The following is a 22,732-nucleotide window of genomic DNA, read 5'->3' as shown; positions in this document are numbered from 1 at the left end:
GCAAATTGCTGTGACGGGCGTTTTATATGGTGGGTCTTATGTTCTCTCCCCACTGGCAATCCACTCTAGTCTCCACTGGCTCTCTATTCAATATCTTCTGCTGATGTGTGCCTGGTAGCACTACTCTACTCTTTTCCTTTCAGCAGGTTAATACCTGCCTGGCTCCCAAACAAAATCTTTATCTTTACGCTTCTCTAACAATACCGCTACAGAATTAGCATAGTAGGCCAATGTAACTTAAGGTTACCTGAAATATTTAGGACTAACTTATTCCTTGCCACCCATTCTGAAACTAACTTTAGCTCTATGTTAAGTGTTGCAGTCATTTTAGTTTCCGTGGTAGATGACGTGTACAGTGTTGAGTCATCCTCATACCTAGACACACTGGCTTTACCCAAAGCAGGTGGCATGTCGTTAGTAAAAATTTAAAAAAGTAAGGTGCCTAGACAGCTGCCATGGGGAATTCCTGATTCTACCTTGATTCTGTTGTACTGGCTTCCATTCTGGAACACCCTCTGTGTTCTGTTAGACAGGTAGCTCTTTATCCACAATATAGCAGGGGGTGTAAAGCCATAACACAAGTTTTTCCAGCAGAAGGCTATGATCGCATTGTATCTGGTCAAACAATTTTTTCAAAAAGTGTAATGGTTGGTAACAGGCTGATTGGTCAGCAATTTCAGCCAGTAAAGGGTGCTTTACTATTCTTACGTAGCGGAAAGACTTTTGCCTCCCTCCAGGCCTGAGGGAACACACTTTCTAGTAGGCTTAAATTGAAGATATGGCAAATTGGAGTGGCAATATCATCCACTATTATCCTCAATCACTTTCCATCCACGTTGTCAGACCCCGGTGACGTGTCATTGTTGATAGACAATTGTTTCACCTCTTCCACACTTACTTTACAGATTCAAAATTACAATGCTTGTCTTTCATAATTTGGTCCAATATACTTGGATGTGTAGTGTCAGCGTTCAATGAATGGTGGAGCAGAGTTAGCCTTTTTGCCCAAAATGTCATTGAAAATGCTCCAAAGCTTTTTACAATAATTCTTTGTCATTTATCTTGGTTTTATAGTGTAGTAGTTATTTTTATTCAGTTTAGTCACATGATTTCTCAATTTGCAATAAGTTTGCCAATCAAATAGCCATACCTATTTGCCAACTCTTTTTTTGCCTCCCTCTACACCGGGTATTCCCAAACTGGGGTACGCCAAATAAAAATGTGATTCACATTATCAATGTGAATCACATTATCACATTATCAAAAATCATTTATATTTTCCAACAGGGCTATACATTTGGGTGAGTTTTTTTTCTCACCTGAGTAGCCTCATTTCCCTGCCAAAAATTAAATTAAACCATCTAGTGTTCAACGAAATAACAATACAATGTCAAATACAGGTAGCCTAATCAAATACTTAAACATCCAATCACATTAACCGTTACTCTATTGCGGGAATTCCACTAACGGTCCATATGTAGCCAAACGTAGCTGCTGCTGATGTTGGTATCTGTACTGATGGAGCAAATGCCATGACAGGGAAACATAGGTGAGTGGTAACGCGCGTGCAAGCAGTTGCTCCCGACGCCACTTGGGTACACTGCAGCATCCACCGAGAGGCTCTTGCTGCCAAGGGAATACCTGACTGCTTGAAAGACGTTTTGTACACTACAGTGAAAATGGTTAACTGAACTCCCGTGTATTTTCTGCACGATGCAATGATATGGGCAGCGACCATGTAACGCTTTTACAAAATACAGAAGCGCGCTGGTTATCAAGGGCGCAAAGTATTGACACATTTTAAATACAGACACAGACTGTGTGGAAAATTATTTAAGACTGAGACTCTCTCCAATACAACATTGCAGAGATATGTGCATCCTTTCAAGCACATCCTTCTCATTAACCTGTGGTGAGTTATTTACAAATTTCGAAGAACAAATAAGGTTTAATATGTAAGACTGTTAATAAATAAAGAGCAAAAAAATGTATTATTATTATATTATTTGTGCGCTGGTCCTATAAGAACTCTTACTCCTATAAGAACTCTTATAGGAAATAGAGGTCGACCGATTAATCGGAATGGCCAGTTAATTAGGGCCGATTTCAAGTTTTCATAACAATCGGAATACGGTATTTTTGGGCCCCGATTTTTTATTCTATTTATTTTTTACACCTTTATTTAATCTTTATTTAACTAGGCAAGTCAGTTAAGAACACATTCTTATTTTCAATGACGGCCTAGGAACGTTCTGCCAGATTTTTAACCTTTAACCTTTTTAACCTCAGTGTAACGGATGTGAAATGGCTAGCTAGTTAGCGGGTACGCGCTAATAGCGTTTCAATCAGTTACGTCACTTGCTCTGAAACCTAGAAGTAGTGGTTCCCCTTGCTCTGCAAGGGCCGCGGCTTTTGTGGAGCGATGGGTAATGACGCTTCGTGGGCGACTGTTGTTGATGTGTGCAGAGGGTCCCTGGTTTGCGCCCGGGTCTGGGCGAGGGGACGGACGTAAAGTTAAACTGTTACATTGATGCTGTTGACTCGGATCACTGGTTGCTGCGGAAAAGGAGGAGGTTGAAAGGGGGGTGAGTGTAACGGATGTGAAATGGCTAGCTAGTTAGCGGGTACGCGCTAATAGCGTTTCAATCAGTTACGTCACTTGCTCTGAAACCTAGAAGTAGTGGTTCCCCTTGCTCTGCAAGGGCCGCGGCTTTTGTGGAGCGATGGGTAACGACGCTTCGTGGGTGACTGTTGTTGATGTGTGCAGAGGGTCCCTGGTTCGCACGAGGGGACGTACTAAAGTTATACTGTTACATCAGCTCGGGGGATCCAATCTTGCAACCTTACAGTTAACTAGTCCAATGCTCTAACACCTGATTACATTGCCATTCCAAGATGGCGTAGCAGTCGGACGTGTGTTTGTCTTGTCCCGTGTAAATAGTCCTCGTTTTTTTTCGTATGCATTTCGTATATATTTTAATTTCACTTTCCATTTAGGAACTGAATATACATTCCGCCTCACCCAATGTGGTACGGATCTGCTATTTCTTTTATACTTTAGAACCGTAACCCCAATCAGAAGCTAGCCAGATAACTAGCTACTAGCTAGTAGTCAGTTAGCCGCTGCTGCGGTCTTCACCCTTAACTCGGACACCAGCCAGCTTCAGCTCGGGCCAATACCTGCCAGTCTGCAAGCGCGATATCAACCCAGAGCATATAGGACTGCTTTTTCACTACCACATCACCGGATTTTTTTTCTACTTCATCACCGGATTTCAGCCGCAGGCTCTGGACATTTGCACCTTGATTTCGCAGCTAGCTAGCTGCAAACCGTGTGTCTATTGGCTTACGTCGATCCCGGAGCAAACGTAATTTATTCCGGAGCTAGCTGAGGAGCTCCATCAGCCATTCCTGGGCTACAGTCACCTATCCGGACCCGTTTTTTGTTGTTTTTTTTTGTTGCTGCAGATACGGAGCACCACCGGGCCTTCACGACTGACTGCCAACGTTATCTGCCCGAGGGAGTTATCCAACTGGCACCCCCGTCCCGACGTTACCTGAACGCTCATCTGGGGCCCGCTAATCGTTAGCTGTCTTATCGGCTGCTATCTGAATAAGTATATCGGACAATTATTATTATTAGTATTATTATTATTTATTTATTTAATTTTTTCTTGGGCCACTATATCTATTTTGCCAATTTGGATTGATCCCCTCTACCACACGGAACCCCACTAACCTACCGACGGAAACGCACGAGGTATCTACAATTAGACCTCCATCCTATGCTATCTTGCTACCGATAGCCTCTACCCGGCCTGCTGTCTGGATCGCCGTGACCCCAACCAACCTCTACTCACTGGACCCTTATTGATCACTCGATTAAGCATGCCTCTCCTTAATGTAAATATGCCTTGTCCATTGTTGTTCTGGTTAGTGTTTATTGGCTTATTTCACTGTAGAGACTCTAGCCCTGCTCACTATACCATATCCAACCTCTCAGTTCCACCACCCACATATGCGATGACATCACCTGGTTTCAATGATGTTTCTAGAGACAATATCTCTCTCATCATCACTCAATACCTAGGTTTACCTCCACTGTATTCACATCCTACCATACCTTTGTCTGTACATTATTCCTTTAAGCTATTTTATCGCCCCCAGAAACTTCCTTTTACTCTCTGCTCTAGAAGCTCTAGACGACCAATTCTCATAGCTTTTAGCCGTACCCTTATCCTACTCCTCCTCTGTTCCTCTGGTGATGTAGAGGTGAATCCAGGCCCTGCAGTACCTAGCTCCACTCCTATTCCCCAGGCGCTCTCTTTTGATGACTTCTGTAACCGTAATAGCCTTGGCTTCATGCATGTTAACATTAGAAGCCTCCTCCCTAAGTTTGTTTTGTTCACTGCTTTAGCACACTCTGCCAACCCGGATGTTTTAGCCGCGTCTGAATCCTGGCTTAGAAAGACCACCAAAAATTCAGACATTTTCATCCCCAATTACAAGATTTTCAGACAAGATAGAACGGCCAAAGGGGGCGGTGTTGCAATCTACTGCAAAGATTGCCTGCAGAGTTCTGTTTTACTATCCAGGTCTGTTCCCAAACAATTTGAACTTCTACTTTTAAAAATCCACCTCTCTAAAAACAAGTCTCTCACCGTTGCCGCCTGCTATAGACCACCCTCTGCCCCCAGCTGTGCTCTGGACACTATATGTGAACTGATTGCCCCCCATCTATCTTCAGAGTTCGTGCTGCTAGGCGACCTAAATTTGAACATGCTCAACACCCCAGCCACCCTACAATCTAAGCTTGATGCCCTCAATCTCACACAAGTTATCAATGAACCTACCAGGTACCACCCCAATTCCGTAAACACGGGTACCCTCATAGATATCATCCTAACAAACTTGCCCTCCAAATACACCTCTGCTGTTTTCAACCAAGATCTCAGCGATCACTGCCTCATTGCCTGCATCCGTAATGGGTCAGCGGTCAAACGACCACTCATCACTGTCAAACGCTCCCTGAAACACTTCAGCGAGCAGGCCTTTCTAATCGACCTGGCCGGGGTATCCTGGAAGGATATTGATCTCATCCCGTCAGTAGAGGATATAAGCATGCCCCATTCAAGAAATTTAGAACCAGGAACAGATATAGCCCTTGGTTCTCTCCTGACCTGACTGCCCTTAACCAACAGAAAAACATCCTATGGCGTTCTGCATTAGCATCGAACAGCCCCTGTGATATGCAACTTTTCAGGGAAGCCAGAAACCAATATACACAGGCAGTTAGAACAGCCAAGGCTAGCTTTTTCAAGCAGAAATTTGCTTCCTGCAACACAAATTCAAAAAAGTTCTGGGACACCGTAAAGTCCATGGAGAATAAGAACACCTCCTCCCAGCTTCCAACCGCTCTGAAGATAGGAAACACTGTCACCACCGACAAATCCACTATAATTGAGAATTTCAATAAGCATTTTTCTACAGCTGGCCATGCTTTCCACCTGGCTGCCCCTACCCCTGACAACAGCACTGCCCTCCCCTCTGCTACTCGCCCAAGCCTTCCCCATTTCTCTTTCTCCCAAATACAGTCAGCTGATGTTCTAAAAGAGCTGCAAAATCTGGACCCTTACAAATCAGCCGGGCTAGATAATCTGGACCCTTTCTTTCTAAAACTATCTGCTGAAATTGTTGCCACCCCTATTACTAGCCTCTTCAACCTCTCTTTCGTGTCGTCTGAGATTCCCAAAGATTGGAAAGCAGCTGCGGTTATCCCCCTCTTCAAAGGGGGGGACACTCTTGACCCTAACAGCTACAGACCTATATCTATCCTACCCTGCCTTTCTAAGGTCTTCGAAAGCCAAGTCAACAAACAGATTACCGACCATTTCGAATCACACCATACCTTCTCCGCTATGCAATCTGGTTTCAGAGCTGGTCATGGGTGCACCTCGGCCACGCTCAAGGTCATAAACGATATCTTAACCGCCATCGATAGGAAACAATACTGTGCAGCCATATTCATTGACCTGGCCAAGGCTTTTGACTCTGTCAATCACCACATCCTCATCGGCAGACTCGACAGCGTTGGTTTCTCTAATGATTGCCTCGCCTGGTTCACCAACTACTTCTCTGATCGAGTTCAGTGTGTCAAATCGGAGGGTCTGTTGTCCGGGCCTCTGGCAGTCTCTATGGGGGTGCCACAGGGTTCAATTCTTGGACTGACTCTCTTCTCTGTATACATCAATGATGTCGCTCTTGCTGCTGGTGATTCTCTGATCCACCTCTACGCAGACGACACTATTCTGTATACTTCTGGCCCTTCTTTTGACACTGTGTTAACAACCCTCCAGGCGAGCTTCAATGCCATACAACTCTCCTTCCGTGGCCTCCAATTGCTCTTAAATACAAGTAAAACTAAATGCATGCTCTTCAACCGATCGCTGCCTGCACCTGCCCGCCTGTCCAACATCACTACTCTGGACGGCTCTGACTTAGAATATGTGGACAACTACAAATACCTAGGTGTCTGGTTAGACTGTAAACTCTCCTTCCAGACTCACATCAAACATCTCCAATCCAAAGTCAAATCTAGAATTGGCTTCCTATTCCGCAACAAAGCATCCTTTACTCATGCTGCCAAACATACCCTTGTAAAACTGACCATCCTACCAATCCTCGACTTCGGTGATGTCATTTACAAAATAGCCTCCAAAACCCTACTCAATAAATTGGATGCAGTCTATCACAGTGCCATCCGTTTTGTCACCAAAGCCCCATATACTACCCACCACTGCGACCTGTACACTCTCGTTGGCTGGCCCTCACTTCATACTCGTTGCCAAACCCACTGGTTCCAGGTCATCTACAAGACCCTGCTAGGTAAAGTCCCCCCTTATCTCAGCTCGCTGGTCACCATAGCAGCACCTACCTGTAGCACGCGCTCCAGCAGGTATATCTCTCTAGTCACCCCCAAAACCAATTCTTCCTTTTGACGCCTCTCCTTCCAGTTCTCTGCTGCCAATGACTGGAACGAACTACAAAAATCTCTGAAACTGGAAACACTTATCTCCCTCACTAGCTTTAAGCACCAGCTGTCAGAGCAGCTCATAGATTACTGCACCTGTACATAGCCCATCTATAATTTAGCCCAAACAACTACCTCTTTACCTACTGTATTTATTTATTTATTTATTTTGCTCCTTTGCACCCCATTATTTCTGTCTCTACTTTGCGCTTTCTTCCACTGCAAACCAACCATTCCAGTGTTTTTCGTTTTTATTTTACTTGCTGTGTTGTATTCACTTCGCCTCCATGGCCTTTTTATATTTGTATTTATTTATACATATATTTGTTTGCCTTCACCTCCCTTATCTCACCTCACTTGCTCACATTGTATTTAGACTTATTTTTTTCACTGTATTATTGACTATATGTTTGTTTTACTCCATGTGTAACGATGTGTTGTTGTATGTGTCGAACTGCTTTGCTTTATCTTGGCCAGGTCGCAATTGTAAATGAGAACGTGTTCTCAATTTGCCTACCTGGTTAAATAAAGGTTAAATAAATAAATAAAAAAAACATTGCACTCCATGAGGAGCCTGCCTGTTACGCAAATGCAGTAAGCTAAGGTAAGTTGCTAGCTAGCATTAAACTTATCTTATAAAAAACTATCAATCAATGACTGTCATTGCTCCAATGTGTACTTAACCATAAACATCAATGCCTTTCTTAAAATCAATACACAAGTATATATTTTTAAACCTGCATATTTAGCTAAAAGAAATCCAGGTTAGCAGGCAATATTAACCAGGTCAAATTGTGTCATTTCTCTTGCGTTCGTTGCACGCAGAGTCAAGGTATATGCAACAGTTTGGGCCGCCTGGCTATTTGCGAACTAATTTGCCAGAATTTTTTGTAATTATGACATAACATTGAAGGTTGTGCAATGTAACAGGAATATTTAGACTCATGGATGCCACCCGTTAGATAAAATACGGAACGGAATAAACGTTTTGTTTTCGAGGTGATAGTTTCCGGATTAGTCAAAGGTATATGGTTTTGAGAGAAATAGTCGACGCGTTATAATTCCTGAAATAACTTGCGGCTGAACTTGAAAGGGGTTCTATCGTTATTTTACCGTTCATGTCTTCCATAGAGAATGTCTTGATCTACTTCAAATAAGGTCTGTGTTTCGTGGAGGAGCAGACTGACAGGGGACCATGCAGACAAGCTCTGCTATCTGCACTACAACCTAAAACTTAACTGGGAATATTGAAGACCCATGAAAGCTGGTGGTTCGTTTTAACATATGTTCTCATGTTATTTGACACTAAATTGATTTTATTTATGTATTATATTAAGTTAAAATAAAAGTGTTCATTGTTCATTCAGTATTGTTGCAATTGTCAATATTACAAAAATGTGTGTTGGTGTATGATATACACTGCTCCAAAAAACAAAGGGAACAGGAAAATAACACATCCTAGATCTGAATGAATGAAATATTCTTATTAAATACTTTTTTCTTTACATAGTTGAATGTGCTGACAACAAAATCACACAAAAATGATCAATGGATATCAAATTTATCAACCCATGGAGGTCTGGATTTGGAGTCACACTCAAAATTAAAAGTGGAAAACCACACTACAGGCTGATCCAACTTTGATGTAATGTCCTTAAAACAAGTCAAAATGAGGCTCAGTAGTGTGTGTGGCCTCCCCGTGCCTGTATGACCTCCCTACAACGCCTGGGCATGCTCCTGATGAGGTGGCGGATGGTCTCCTGAGGGATCTCCTCCCAGACCTGGACTAAAGCATCCGCCAACTCCTGGACAGTCTGTGGTGCAACGTGGCGTTGGTGGATGGAGCGAGACATGATGTCCCAGATGTGCTCAATTGGATTCAGGTCTGGGGAACGGGCAGGCCAGTCCATAGCATCAATGCCTTCCTCTTGCAGGAACTGCTGACACACTCAAGCCACATGAGGTCTAGCATTGTCTTGCATTAGGAGGAACCCAGGGCCAACCGCACCAGCATATGGTCTCACAAGAGGTCTGAGGATCTCATCTTACATTTACATTTAAGTCATCTTGGTACCTAATGGCAGTCAGGCTACCTCTGGCGAGCACATGGAGGGCTGTGCGCCCCCCCAAAGAAATGCCACCCCACACCATGACTGACCCACCGCCAAACTGGTCATGCTGGAGGATGTTGCAGGCAGCAGAACGTTCTCCACGGCGTCTCCAGACTCTGTCACGTCTGTCACGTGCTCAGTGTGAACCTGCTTTCATCTGTGAAGAACACAGGGCGCCAGTGGCGAATTTGCCAATCTTGGTGTTCTCTGGCAAATGCCAAACGTCCTGCACGGTGTTGGGCTGTAAGCACAACCCCCACCTGTAGACGTCGGGCCCTCATACCACCCTCATGGAGTCTGTTTCTGACCGTTTGAGCAGACACATGCACATTTGTGGCCTGCTGGAGGTCATTTTGCAGGGCTCTGGCAGTGCTCCTCCTGCTCCTCCTTGCACAAAGGCGGAGGTAGCGGTCATGCTGCTGGGTTGTTGCCCTCCTACGGCCTCATCCACGTCTCCTGATGTACTGGCCTGTCTCCTGGTAGCGCCCCCATGCTCTGGACACTACGCTGACAGACACAGCAAACCTTCTTGCCACAGCTCGCATTGATGTGCCATCCTGGATGAGCTGCACTACCTGAGCCACTTGTGTGGGTTGTATACTCCGTCTCATGCTACCACTAGAGTGAAAGCATTCAAAAGTGACCAAAACATCAGCCAGGAAGCATAGGAACTGAGAAGTGGTCTGTGGTCACCACCTGCAGAACCACTCCTTTATTGTTGGTGTCTTGCTAATTGCCTATAATTTCCACCGGTTGTCTATTCCAATTGCACAACAGCATGTGAAATTTATTGTCAATCAGTGTTGCTTCCGAAGTGGACAGTTTGAATTCACAGAAGTGTGATTGACTTGGAGTTACATTGTGTTGTTAAAGTGTTCCCTTTATTTTTTTGAGCAGTATATATAATATATATATATATATATATATATTTTTTTTTTAAATCGGTATCGGCTTTTTTTGTCCTCCAATAATCGGTATCGGCGTTGAAAAATCATAATCGGTCGACCTCTAATAGGAAGAGCTGGGTTTTGACAAACTCACACTCATTCTTATGTTTAATAAATGTATCGTATAGTGTGTGTGTGTGACCGGCTTACAATGATGGCAATACACAACATTTGAGAGTGCGCTGACCCTGGTGCAAGAGGGGGTACAGCTGGAGGTTGAATGTTTGAAGGGGTATCAGACTATAAAACGTTTGGGGACCACTGCTCTACACCATACCATTTTTCTATTCCTCATCAATCCACGTGGATTTAACCGTTTTTACAGTCATTTTCTTATCGGGTGCATGCTTATTAGTAACTGGGATAAGCAATTTCATAAATGTGTCAAGGGCAGCGTCTGGTTGCTCATCATTACACACCACGGACCAACAAATATTATTTACATCAAAAACAAAAGAATCACTACAAAACGTATTGTATGACCTCTTTTACACAATATTAGGCCCAGCCTTTGGAACTGTGGTTTTCCTAGATATGGCTACTATATTGTGATCACTACATCTGATGGATCTGGAAATTGCTTTAAAACACATTTCTGCAGCATTAGTAAAGATATGATCAAAACATGATGATTTCATTCCTCTACTGTTTGTAACTACCCTGGTAGGTTTATTGATAACCTGAACAAGATTGACGGCACTGGTTACAGTTTGAAGCTTTCTCTTGAGTGGGCAGCCTGATCACAGCTTTCCTCCAGTATTAGTTAATTAATTACCAGTGTCTGGAGTTTAGTTTTCCTGTTCTACAGTCTTATGGTGCTTGCCTACGGAGCTGTGAGGGGAACGGCACCTCAGTACCTTCAGGCTCTGATCAGGCCCTACACCCAAACTAGGGCACTGCGTTCATCCACCTCTGGCCTGCTCGCCTCCCTACCTCTGAGGAAGTACAGTTCCCGCGCAGCCCAGTCAAAACTGTTCGCTGCTCTGGCCCCCCAATGGTGGAACAAACTCCCTCACGACGCCAGGACAGCGGAGTCAATCACCACCTTCCGGAGACACCTGAAACCCCACCTCTTTAAGGAATACCTAGGATAGGGGAAAGGAAGCCTTCTGACCCCCCCCCCCCCCCCCCCTTAAAAGATTTAGATGCACTATTGTAAAGTGGCTGTTCCACTGGATGTCATAAGGTGAATGCACCAATTTGTAAGTCGCTCTGGATAAGAGCGTCTGCTAAATGACTTAAATGTAAATGTAAATGTTATAAAGATAGGGGGGTTGACTGGGACAGGCAATGTAACATCCATAATATTTTGAGAAAATGTTTTTGAAAAACGAGCACCTTACATAGGATCATCTTATAACTGTCTCTCTAAAGCTACCTTTCATCAAGGTTTTATATGATCTATTGGTTTCTCTCTTTTAATTGGCAGAATCCTTTTTCAGTGTTATGATATTCATAACATCCATATCCACCAGTCTATCTTCCTGTCAACAAACAGAACTCTGCTGGTTGTCCTGGTAAAAGATACCAGTCTATCTTCCTGTCAACTAACAGAACTCTGCTGGTAGTCCTGGTAACAGATACCAGTGGGCAGATCTATTGTATTTGTTCAAACTAAACTACAGCACTTACTTTGATGTGTCAAATCTGATCCTTTCTTCTCTCCTCCTTGTCTCACAGTTCCACTCAGCCCCGTTGTTTTCCTGCAGTCCACCAGCTGCACAGACAACCTCTTTATACCCAGCAGTAAGGTGCTACCGGGAGAGGCACGTAACGGGGACTCCAGGAGGGAGGAAGGGCTAGCGTTGTCCTGGTAACCATAAAGAGGGGACACAGACACATCATTATGGATGCTGATGTCACTGTTGTTATGAAGTGCTTTACAGAAACCCAGCCCAGACCCCGATAGAGCAAGCTGTATGCTAGACCAGACTAAGCTGTACCATCTGGTGTTCTGATCTGGAGAGACTCTTCTCTGCCTCGTCAGCCTCAGGATGTTGTTGAGGCTCCCCAGAGGATCCAAGATAGTCATGTCTCTCTCCTGTGTGAATGAGAACATCAAACAGACGGTAAATTTATGAACTTCAATTGCAATCACAGAGTCTAACAAGAGGCATGAATATGTCTAAAAAGGGCCTAAAATGGCCACTTCATCATGATTTTATAAAATAATGTTTGTGTTGCAAATGTGAAAGGGTAGTTTCACGAAATGGGTGCCTTTTGTGTCCATTGGATATTTAATGTACAACATATGCAACAATATTGAATTTGAAAAGCCTGCTATATTAGATGAGGTGCACTTTAATGTCGACCACATGGAGAATTCGATTAATCTCATTTAAAAGTCCCAAAAATATATGTACCAACAGCAGATGGCCCCTGAAACAATTCCTACAGTACAGAACAACATATTCAAGTGTAGAACTTCAGTAGAATGCCCCTTTAAAACCCCACATTAATTAAACAACAGTTTGTGCCCCTGTTTAAGACAGTACTCACTGGTAGTAATCTGATATTCTGTCTCCTCCACTTTCACTCCCAAAACGTCTTCCTGCTTCACCTTTATTGAGATAGCATCCTCTTCCTCTCTAAAAGTTTCTTCCTCTTCTTTCACTGTAACAGCCTCTTCTTCTTTCACTGTAACAGCCTCCTCTTCTTTCACTGTAACAGCCTCCTCTTCTTTCACTGTAACAGCCTCCTCTTCTTTCACTATAACAGCCTCCTCTTCTTTCACTATAACAGCCTCCTCTTCTTTCACTGTAACACCCTCATCTTCCACGACATTGTTCAGTCCCAGAGCTTCTTTCTCCATACAGCAGACCCCCTCTTCTTTAGCAGGGGATAAGTAGTTTAGTGAACTCATGATCAGGGATGTTAGCTAGCTAGTTCGCATTAGCGACTAGCCTAGTGCTAGGCTCAGTTTCAATCTTAAACAAGTTTGCAAATTGAACAAGCAAATTAGGCTAAAGGTCATCAGTTGATAAATCAACAGAAATGTGTTTAAAACACTGAGATTAGCTAATGTACACAAACACGGTGTAACGCGTCAATCTTTCAGTTTTATGTTGGCTAGCAAGCTACCGAGGCGGTTGAAAAAGTAGCCGTGTTGTTGTTCCTGAAGAAGCGTCCGGTCCAGTAAATTATACGTCACGCAAGAAGCGTCACCTGAAAGATGCAAATCGCCATCTGCTGGCTGGAGTGGGTAACGCAGTTTGGAAACAATAGTTACTACACTTTTGTATTGGAAAGAACGTCATAATAATTTATCAATAAGCTGATATATTTTCTCTTACGTCTTACAAATAATACGTTCCTGTACACAGACGTAGAAGCTTAATATGAATATGTAGATGATGAATAAATACATCTATGAATAGGTAGTGTTTTAATACAGATTTGCTCTGTTTATTTTCACATTCGTTTTTATCTAGATGTGACGGTACTTTTACCTTAAAGCCACTCTCTATAAGATACAAATCATACTGTAAACAATAGAGCAAATGCATCACATGCAAAAAGCACTTGATTATCTGTAGTGCTATACACTGGGTAGACAAAACATTAAGAACACCTGCTCCTTCCATGACACAGACTGACCAGGTGAATCCAGGCTAAAGCTATGATCCCTTATTAATGTCACTAGTTAAATCCACTTCAATCAGTGTAGATGAAGGGGGAGAGTCAGGTTAAATAAGGAATTTTAAGCCTTGAGACATGAGACATGGATTGTGCATGTGTGCCATTCAGAGGGTGAATGAGGAAGACAACATATTTAAGTGTCTTTGAACAGGGTATGGTAGTAGGTGCCAGGCTCATCGGGTTGTGTCAATAACTGCAAAGTTGCTGGGTTTTTCAGCTCAACAGTTTCCCAAGAAAGGCCCACCATCCAAACAGTGGCGGTCAGTGCCGTTTAAGATGAGGCAGGACGATTTGTTTATTCATGGCCTTAATTCTATTACAGCATATTAGATGACTGTCATTCATATTTCATTCACCCTGTTCAATGTAACAGCAATAGGTGTAGGCTACTACATGATACTAACATTTCCCCTATTCCTGGATTGATGACGCGTAAACACAGTTCACTTTCACTACTGCCACGTTGTATTTCCTCTCACATCAATTCGCTCACCTTTTCCCTTCGCTTGTGGACGTCAGCTGTAGGTGACCAGGAGAAAAAACCTTTCCAAACCAAACCATTTCATAACTGCTAAACACAGCATCGTTGTCACCATATTAGCTAAAGTAACGTCATAGTCAACACAGCTAATATAAGTAACGCGTTAGTAAACCTGCTACAATCATGACAGTGCTCCTCTGTGGAGATTCTACATGTTTCATCATTAGATGCTACAGTCCTCCAACAATGGGTGTCATTTGAATCTTTACCATTTTCTCTGTAATAGGAGTAGTATTTTTCCTCGACTCACCTGTGCCCCCGCACATTGACGCTGTACCGGTACCTCCTGTATATAGCCTCCACATTGACGCTGTACCGGTAATACCTGTATATAGCCTCCACATTGACTCTTTACCGGTACCTCCCGTATATAGCCTCCACATTGACGCTGTACCGGTAATAACTGTATATAGCCTCCACATTGACTCTGTACCGGTACCCCCTGTATACAGCCTCCATATTGACTCTGTACCGGTAATACCTGTATAAAGCCTCGCTACTGTTATTTTACTGCTGCTCTTTAATATTAATTATATAACACTTATTTTTCTTAAAATTGCATTGGTGGTTAAGGGCTTAAGTCAGCATTCCACTGTAAGGTCGACACTTAAAATTTGATTTGATTTGTATTTTGATTTCATTCATACATTTCTTACATGAATTTATTAATATAGAAAATATAAATATTGAAAATATAAATGTTTCGATTTTTTATATACATTGTTGAACATAATAAACTTTAAGGGTATATTAGTTCCAGGATCTCTGCTAGTGTTAAAGTTATGGGCCATTTAATACAGAGAAATTAGCATAGTAGGACCTGTAACTTAAGGTTACCTAAGATAACCCCTGTTCTATGATATTATAAGCCTCGTTAGGGGCGGAGTCTAGGGAGATCCAATCAAACAACGTCTGTCAAGCAACAGCTAATAGCAGATGACTCCACTTCCTATATAAGGGCCATAGTCTCTCCCGTCTTCACATCTAAGTACGTTTGTCTTCCATGTGTGAAAGGTAACCTAGTCAACTACCAACTACCATAGAGCTCATATACTCTCTGATGCCAAGTCTAGACAGGATTATCCCTCAGAGGTCCCCACTCTAGTCACCGTATGTGTAGTGATGTCCAGTCAGTAGAACCTCATGAAGGTACATCACCACAACATGCTGCATTACAGATCTCTTGAACAGAGATGCCTTTGAACAATGCCTATGTTGTAGCCATACCTCTGGTGGATTGAGCCATCAAGACCTCCGGAGGTGTCAGATCCTTGCTACTATAGAACCTCATGAAGGTATTTTTTTGTTTGACCTTTATTTAACCAGGTAGGCCAGTTGAGAACAAGTTCTCATTTACAACTTTGACCTGGCCAAGATAAAGCAAAGCAGTGCGACAAAAACAACAACACAGAGTTACACATAAACAAATGTGCAGTCAATAACACAATAGAAAAATCTATGTACAGTGTGTGCAAATGTAGAAGAGTAGAGAGGTCATCTCAAGGACTCAGGGACTGGAATCATCTCAAGGACTTCATCAAACTGACACTAGTGGAAGTCGTCTGCAGAATTCCAGAAAAATCTGTTTGGTCCTACGTAATGTATATATTTCACTTATACACTAACTTCATCCGTGCCGAGGGTGATGCCTGGATAAAAAAGGACTTTCCTCATTGGCTGGCTGTTCTGGAGCAGCCAGGACCTTCTGCCTGAAACTGAAGTGCTGTGTGTTATTAAACCATGTACAGTTTAGGTCCTTCTTTGTTGAACAAAGACAACTGACATCCCCAGACATCAGCTCACCAGGAGCCATGGTGATGACCTGGTGTATTCTCATGATGGAGGGCACCGCTTTTATGGGTCTTGGCATCATCTCCATCGCACGTTCAACATCGGCACTCTTCACACAGAACAGCTTCACTGACGTGTTTGTCTGATGGAGGCCTTTGTAAAGCTCCTGTGCATCGCTGACATCACGGCCCTTACCCACCAACCTGTCCGCCGTTCTCTTCAACGTTCATGATGTGGACTTAGTGGTCAAGTTCCTCAGTGCTCCTTTCCTCTCCTTGCTTCTTTTGTATGTTGTTCTCCACTGTTTACGCTTCTGATGCTGGTCTGTCTCACTTAATAAATCAATTATCTTTCCTTTTTCCCCCTGAATCAACATTCCTTTTCCATCTCTCCCTTTTATTTATTTATTTTTATTTCACCTTTATTTAACCAGGTAGGCTAGTTGAGAACAAGTTCTCATTTGCAACTGCGACCTGGCCAAGATAAAGCATAGCAGTGTGAACAGACAACACAGAGTTACACATGGAGTAAACAATAAACAAGTCAATAACATGGTAGAAAAAAGAGAATCTATATACAATGTGTGCAAAAGGCATGAGGTAGGCAATAAATCGAATAATTACAATTTAGCAGATTAACATTGGAGTGATAAATCATCAGATGATCATGTGCAAGAAGAGATACTGGTGTGCAAAAGAGCAGAAAAGTAAATAAATAAAAGCAGTATGGGGGGTGAGGTAGGTAAATTGGGTGGGTAGTTTACAGATGGACTATGTACAGCTGCAGCGATCGGTTAGCTGCTCGGATAGCAGATTTTTAAAGTTGTTGAGGGAGATAAAAGTCTCCAACTTCAGAGATTTTTGCAATTCGTTCCAGTCGCAGGCAGCAGAGAACTGGAAGGAGAGGCGTCCAAATGAGGTTTTGGCTTTAGGGATGATCAGTGAGATACACCTGCTGGAGCGCGTGCTGCGGGTGGGTGTAGCCATCGTGACCAGTGAACTGAGATAAGGCGGCACTTTACCTAGCATAGCCTTGTAGATGACCTGGAGCCAGTGGGTCTGACGACGAACATGTAGCGAGGGCCAGCCGACTAGGGCATACAGGTCGCAGTGGTGGGTCGTATAAGGTGCTTTAGTAACAAAAACGAATGGCACTGTGATAAACTGCATCCAGTTTGCTGAGTAGAGTATTGGAAGCTATTTTGTAGATGACATCGCCGAAGTCGAGGATCGGTAGGATAGTCAGTTTTACTAGGGTAAGTTTGGCGGCGTGAGTGAAGGAGGCTTTGTTGCGGAATAGAAAGCCGATTCTTGATTTGATTTTGGATTGGAGATGTTTGATATGAGTCTGGAAGGAGAGTTTGCAGTCTAGCCAGACACCTAGGTACTTATAGACCGTCCAGGGTGGTGATGCTAGTCGGGCGTGCGGGTGCAGGCAGCGAACGGTTGAAAAGCATGCATTTGGTTTTACTAGCGTTTAAGAGCAGTTGGAGGCCACGGAAGGAGTGTTGTATGGCATTGAAGCTCGTTTGGAGGTTAGATAGCACAGTGTCCAAGGAAGGGCCGGAAGTATATAGAATGGTGTCGTCTGCGTAGAGGTGGATCAGGGAATCGCCCGCAGCAAGAGCAACATCATTGATGTATACAGAGAAAAGAGTCGGCCCGAGAATTGAACCCTGTGGTACCCCCATAGAGACTGCCAGAGGACCGGACAACATGCCCTCCGATTTGACACACTGAACTCTGTCTGCAAAGTAGTTGGTGAACCAGGCAAGGCAGTCATTAGAAAAACCGAGGCTACTGAGTCTGCCGATAAGAATATGGTGATTGACAGAGTCGAAAGCCTTGGCCAGGTCGATGAAGACGGCTGCACAGTAATGTCTTTTATCGATGGCGGTTATGATATCGTTATCCCTCTCAAAGTACTGTTCCCTTTTTACTGGGTCAGCATTGTGACGTGCTAGACACTGCCTTTGTCGTTCTGCTGCTGATGTGGGTGCCATCATTCCCTAGATGTTTCAATGGAATAACGTTAAATCAAAGATTCTTAGAATATATAAATGTATACACTATAATCATTGAGTAATTTAGGATCCAGAGCAACTTATTAAAGGAACAACTGAAGAGCCTTGCCCAACTCTCCTACCACCAGGCTACCTGCCATAAAATATATTTTCTGTTCACATAGAACACATTACAGCATGTTTTATAAGTGAATATAAACAATATATAATGTATAATATATTCAATTATTAATTTGTTTTTTGCAATATTCATAAATAAAGTAAATAACTCAACCCTGTCACAGGTTTACAACCCGTTACATGTAGACTGAGGGACAGAGCTAAATTGTGTGATTTTAATCAATAATAATGCATTTATTTGATAAAAATACTTTCTCAACAAAATAACACAAATTTATGTTTGCATTAAATGATGTGCACATTTTAATATTAATTTCCCAAGTAAACATTTATTGAAACGCCTGGGGGACGTGAAACAATTTTTGGTGTCAGTTAAAAAAATATGATTTTGGAATAATAAAGTTTAAATTAATTCTATATTTATTTCTATTCATTATACTGGACATTTCAATTTATTAACAAAATCAGTCAGTGGGACTGAAATATAACCAGAGCTCAAGAATGACCCAAATACTGTTAGAATAGAAATAGTTTTCTCTGTTATTTTTTCACATCTAAATGTGGCCATACAACTCCCTTAAAGTGGAGGTAGCTAAATGTAACCACATGTAACATATGGATCTGCATTAGTATAGCATCACAAGTCCCAATGCAAAGTTACACCTCTCTTGTCTATTTTTAGAGTACATAAAACCGATCAGAATTCCAAAGAATGCTGAAGTCATGTCAGAATGTTTTTTTACAGGCTGTGAAGTAATATGGAGGACCCGGCTAGCCAGCCTATTCCCTACAATGTAAACTCTGACAGAAACATCTTCAAATAGATCACTTCAAATTAAACCAAATCGTGTGCACTCATGACTAGTGGTTTCAATAACATTTTCAGCCAACTTACAAGCAAATACTTTATGAATTGACGGTTACAGATAAGCTTGCAAGGTTGCTAGGCAACGAGCCTGCTAATGTTAGCCCTACCAGGCCTACCTACTTCAGCACTGCATGAGTCAGCCAGTGGCTATCAACACCTAGCTAGCTCTAATTTACAGCTTTAATAGCAAATTGAGCCACATTAAAGTAAACCAAAGTTTTGTAAATACACAATGCCATCTAACCAGTTATAAAATCATGTTACATGCAGTTATGTTAGCCAGCCATCTAACATTAGCTATTTTAACCTGCTAGCCTAGCCAGCTAACTAGCCTAGCTAGCCAACCCCCACAGTACGTAGTAAGTAGCAAGCCAGAGTACAACATTGTTAACAACTCGAGACCAAGTAGCACAGGCAGGAGCCCAAAGAACACAACAAAAACAAAACCAGCACATCAAAAGCGAAGAAAGCAGAGACTTACAGATTGACGGACCATCTTATGGTAAAAGAGTGGCTGAGTTACTGAAGCGAGAGGCAGGGAGAGAAGTGCTTCTGAGAGAGAGGTCGTTTCACCTGGCCAAGGGAGAGTCAGTGAGGCGGGTAATTAGGGTGACCACATGTCCCGGACAGTCCCGCACAACCAAACAATCATGTCCTGCATTTTATCAACAAATTCAAACGCCACTAATTTAGAAAAAAAAGGTTGATTTGTCCCGTAAAACAGTCTGACATTCCCGACCTGTCTCTTGCAGTCACATTACTCTTATGAAAATAGATACTGTATATCATAAGGATGTGAAAGCCTTAGCCTACTGGTGATGTTAATGTAGTCACGTTACTCTTATGAAAATAGATACTGTATATCATAAGGATGTGATAGCCTTAGCCTACTGCTGATGTTAATGCAGTCACGTTACTCTTATGAAAATAGATACTGTATATCATAAAGATGTGAAAGCCTTAGCCTACTGGTGATGTTAATGTAGTCACGTTACTCTTATGAAAATAGATACTGTATATCATAAGGATGTGATAGCCTTAGCCTACTGGTGATGTTTATCCTTAAGAGTCTATTGAAGCACTTTGCGTCAATCTAAGTAACAGAGTAAAAAAAATCCCCATCCAAATCCATCAGTTTAAGATAAAGATCTGTTTTGTTGCATGGGCTGCGTCTCAATCCATCACATCTGCAAATGTCGGCCTTCCGCCTGTGAGGTGGAAGGTGGTCGCTACAGCGGTTTTTATCAGACCATAAGACATCCCAGATATCGGGTCTTCTCACGAAAAAATGTCTGTAGCATCCAAACCGTTTGAGCTACAAAATCAAATGGAAAAGGGGAGACTCACCAACATAACGGTGTTCTCTATGTTGCTCATCGGAACTCGTTTGAAGGTAACCTATACACACAAATGGAAGTACGGAGGTAGTTTTGTACCCCAAAAAATAAGGGGTTAAATATATGTAAAACAATATATAAAATATTACCTGAGCTTTCTTATATCGCCTAGATATAGGACAGACACTTCAAAACCTTATTCCTTTAAAAAATATATATATATTTTTCCAGTTATCAACGTGTTTATCAATGCATTTCTATGGGCAATATTAGTAAAGCCCAAATTCAATATTTGATTTAATTATATATATATACAGTGGGGAGAACAAGTATTTGATACACTGCCGATTTTGCAGGTTTTCCTACTTACAAAGCATGTAGAGGTCTGTAATTTTTTATCATAGGTACACTTCAACTGTGAGAGACGGAATCTAAAACAGAAATCCAGAAAATCACATTGTATGATTTTTAAGTAATTAATTTGCATTTGTAGTGGAAGTGGTTGTAGTGCACTGCTGCCACCACCAGGCCTGGAGTCCATTTTGACTTTGTTGATAGCGAGCTGTGTTAGCTAGCTGTGCGGCTAAAGACGTAGCAGCTAGCTAACTGGCTACCGATCAACCTAGTGTGTGTATTGAACATTCATATTGGACTGTAGCAGCTAGCTAACTGGCTACTGATCAACCTAGTGTGTGTATTGAACATTCATATTGGACAACCTTACCTATATAGTAGCACCACCAACCATCAGCCCATTAATAATCCTATTCATTTCAAGCCACACTAAGATGTCACCATACTATTCTTTTAAAGCCCCACTATGTAAGACATAAATCATCAGAGTGGGCCTCCAACTTAAATGTAAAAAATGGAGCAAATGCATCACATGTGAATATCACTTGATTATCAGAGGGATGTATTATGACATCAGATAGAACTACTCAGACATTCCAAATCAGGCTTCATCCATATCATGAAGGTGGATATTGATCCAACCATTTCCAAAGTAATGAAGGGGCTGATGGAAACAGGATATGCCTGTACACTTTTATAAATGCAGACAGACGATTTGTTATTTCGTTTGACATGGTTGGGTCTTTTTGTGTCAGTAAAAATGTATAAACGAGAAATGGAGGCATTAATCCTTTATGCAAATATTGATTTAATAACGATCATATCTTAGTTAACTTGGAGTCACGTGATGATATGTTGTGTGGTCCTCCCTCTACGATTTGGGAAGCCATGCAGTTTATTAGGCTACAGATGAAATAAGTTATGAACTTCACAGGGTGGTGAAACTGCATGTGATGAGCTTGATGCTCCTTTCCAATACATTTTGATGGTCTTCTTCTGGTGACATGGTGATCGATGCTTGGTTGCTATTTGACAAATAAAATAATATTGCTCTTATCCATAATAATCTCATCATGTAGGTAGCCTACCAGCGCTGTATATGTGAGCTGTTAGCTACAGTGCACGGGACAAGAGCACGTTTTCTATATAATGCAACAGTTTTTAAAACCATCAGTAGAGTTGAAAATGTGATGGAAACCCATTTAACTTGTATTTTTCCATTCGGCACATGGGAATTCAACAGCAAAAGTATTTTTTTGTCTCGTAAAGCCTTTGATCAGCAATAAGTCTGTCTGATAGAAACATTTCTTGTGGAAAAATGCATATATTGTTTAATGCAGATTTTAGAATATTCACATGAACATCTGTTGCAAATTACATGGAAACTTAGCTACTAAGTACAAACGTCAGTTCAACATCTAGTTTCTATTTACATTTCTTTGGTTCGTCAACTAAAGTGAATTCTACATGAAATCAACACAAAATGTCACCTGTCATTGGATTTAGGTTGCAAGTCCATGAAACAAAAGGTGTTTTGTTGAAATGACGTGGAAACAAAGTTTATTCAACGAGTGGGTTGCTTGTAAATGACCCCAGGAAAGTGGAACGAGGAACTCTTCATTGAGACAATGATGAAACTGCAATCCATGGGAGAGTTGTGTTGGATATTATAAAATAAGGATCTGCTGGAGTCCAAGTCAAACCAAGATTCTTTATTTCTGAGCTCAGAGAGAATAACAGTTACACAGCGCAGTGTAGACGGTCTGAATTCCGAAGCATTGGGTGATGAGCACATATCTTTATAGTTTCCTGTTCCTGGGTGGGACTTTATTCATACAAGGACGCAGGTGCAGCTGGTTTGCAACACTGGATGATACTCCCAGGAACAGGAGATTATAATAGGTCAGTTTCACTAGGTTTAGTCTGTGGTGGTTAATTTCTGTATTACCAAATGAGGAGAGACAAACTTCA

The 22,732-nt window shown here is 42.1% G+C and overlaps 2 protein-coding genes across 2 annotated transcripts in view; one reads left to right on the top strand and one right to left on the bottom strand.

Annotated features, from left to right (window-relative positions):
- LOC139547632 (zinc finger protein 271-like) overlaps positions 1-22,732 on the top strand; it is a 271,214-nt gene that overhangs the window by 144,975 nt on the left and 103,507 nt on the right. The gene's annotated exons all lie outside the window — the stretch shown is intronic.
- Positions 11,242-13,233, bottom strand: LOC139547476 (S-antigen protein-like). The gene is made up of 3 exons (XM_071356362.1): positions 12,588-13,233; positions 12,032-12,129; positions 11,242-11,898 (listed from the first exon to the last, which is right to left on the bottom strand). Exons 1-3 carry the CDS (start codon positions 12,949-12,951, stop codon positions 11,698-11,700), a joined length of 663 nt encoding a protein of 220 aa, XP_071212463.1. The 5' UTR covers positions 12,952-13,233; the 3' UTR covers positions 11,242-11,697.

This window comes from Salvelinus alpinus, chromosome 2, assembly GCF_045679555.1.
Source record: "Salvelinus alpinus chromosome 2, SLU_Salpinus.1, whole genome shotgun sequence".
NCBI lineage: Eukaryota > Metazoa > Chordata > Actinopteri > Salmoniformes > Salmonidae > Salvelinus > Salvelinus alpinus.
Note: the sequence above shows the minus strand (reverse complement) of the source record. Positions and strands in the feature narration are given on the sequence as shown.

What these genes read in the sequence shown, in the direction of transcription:
- LOC139547476 (XM_071356362.1), bottom strand. Translation starts at nt 12,951, where the DNA reads ATGAGTTCACTAAACTACTTATCCCCTGCTAAAGAAGAGGGGGTCTGC. An exon ending in AGAATATCAGATTACTACCA is followed by an intron (nt 12,130 to 12,587) that starts GTGAGTACTGTC and finishes TCATTCACACAG; the next exon opens with GAGAGAGACATGACTATCTT. An exon ending in CCAGATCAGAACACCAGATG is followed by an intron (nt 11,899 to 12,031) that starts GTACAGCTTAGT and finishes TATGGTTACCAG; the next exon opens with GACAACGCTAGCCCTTCCTC.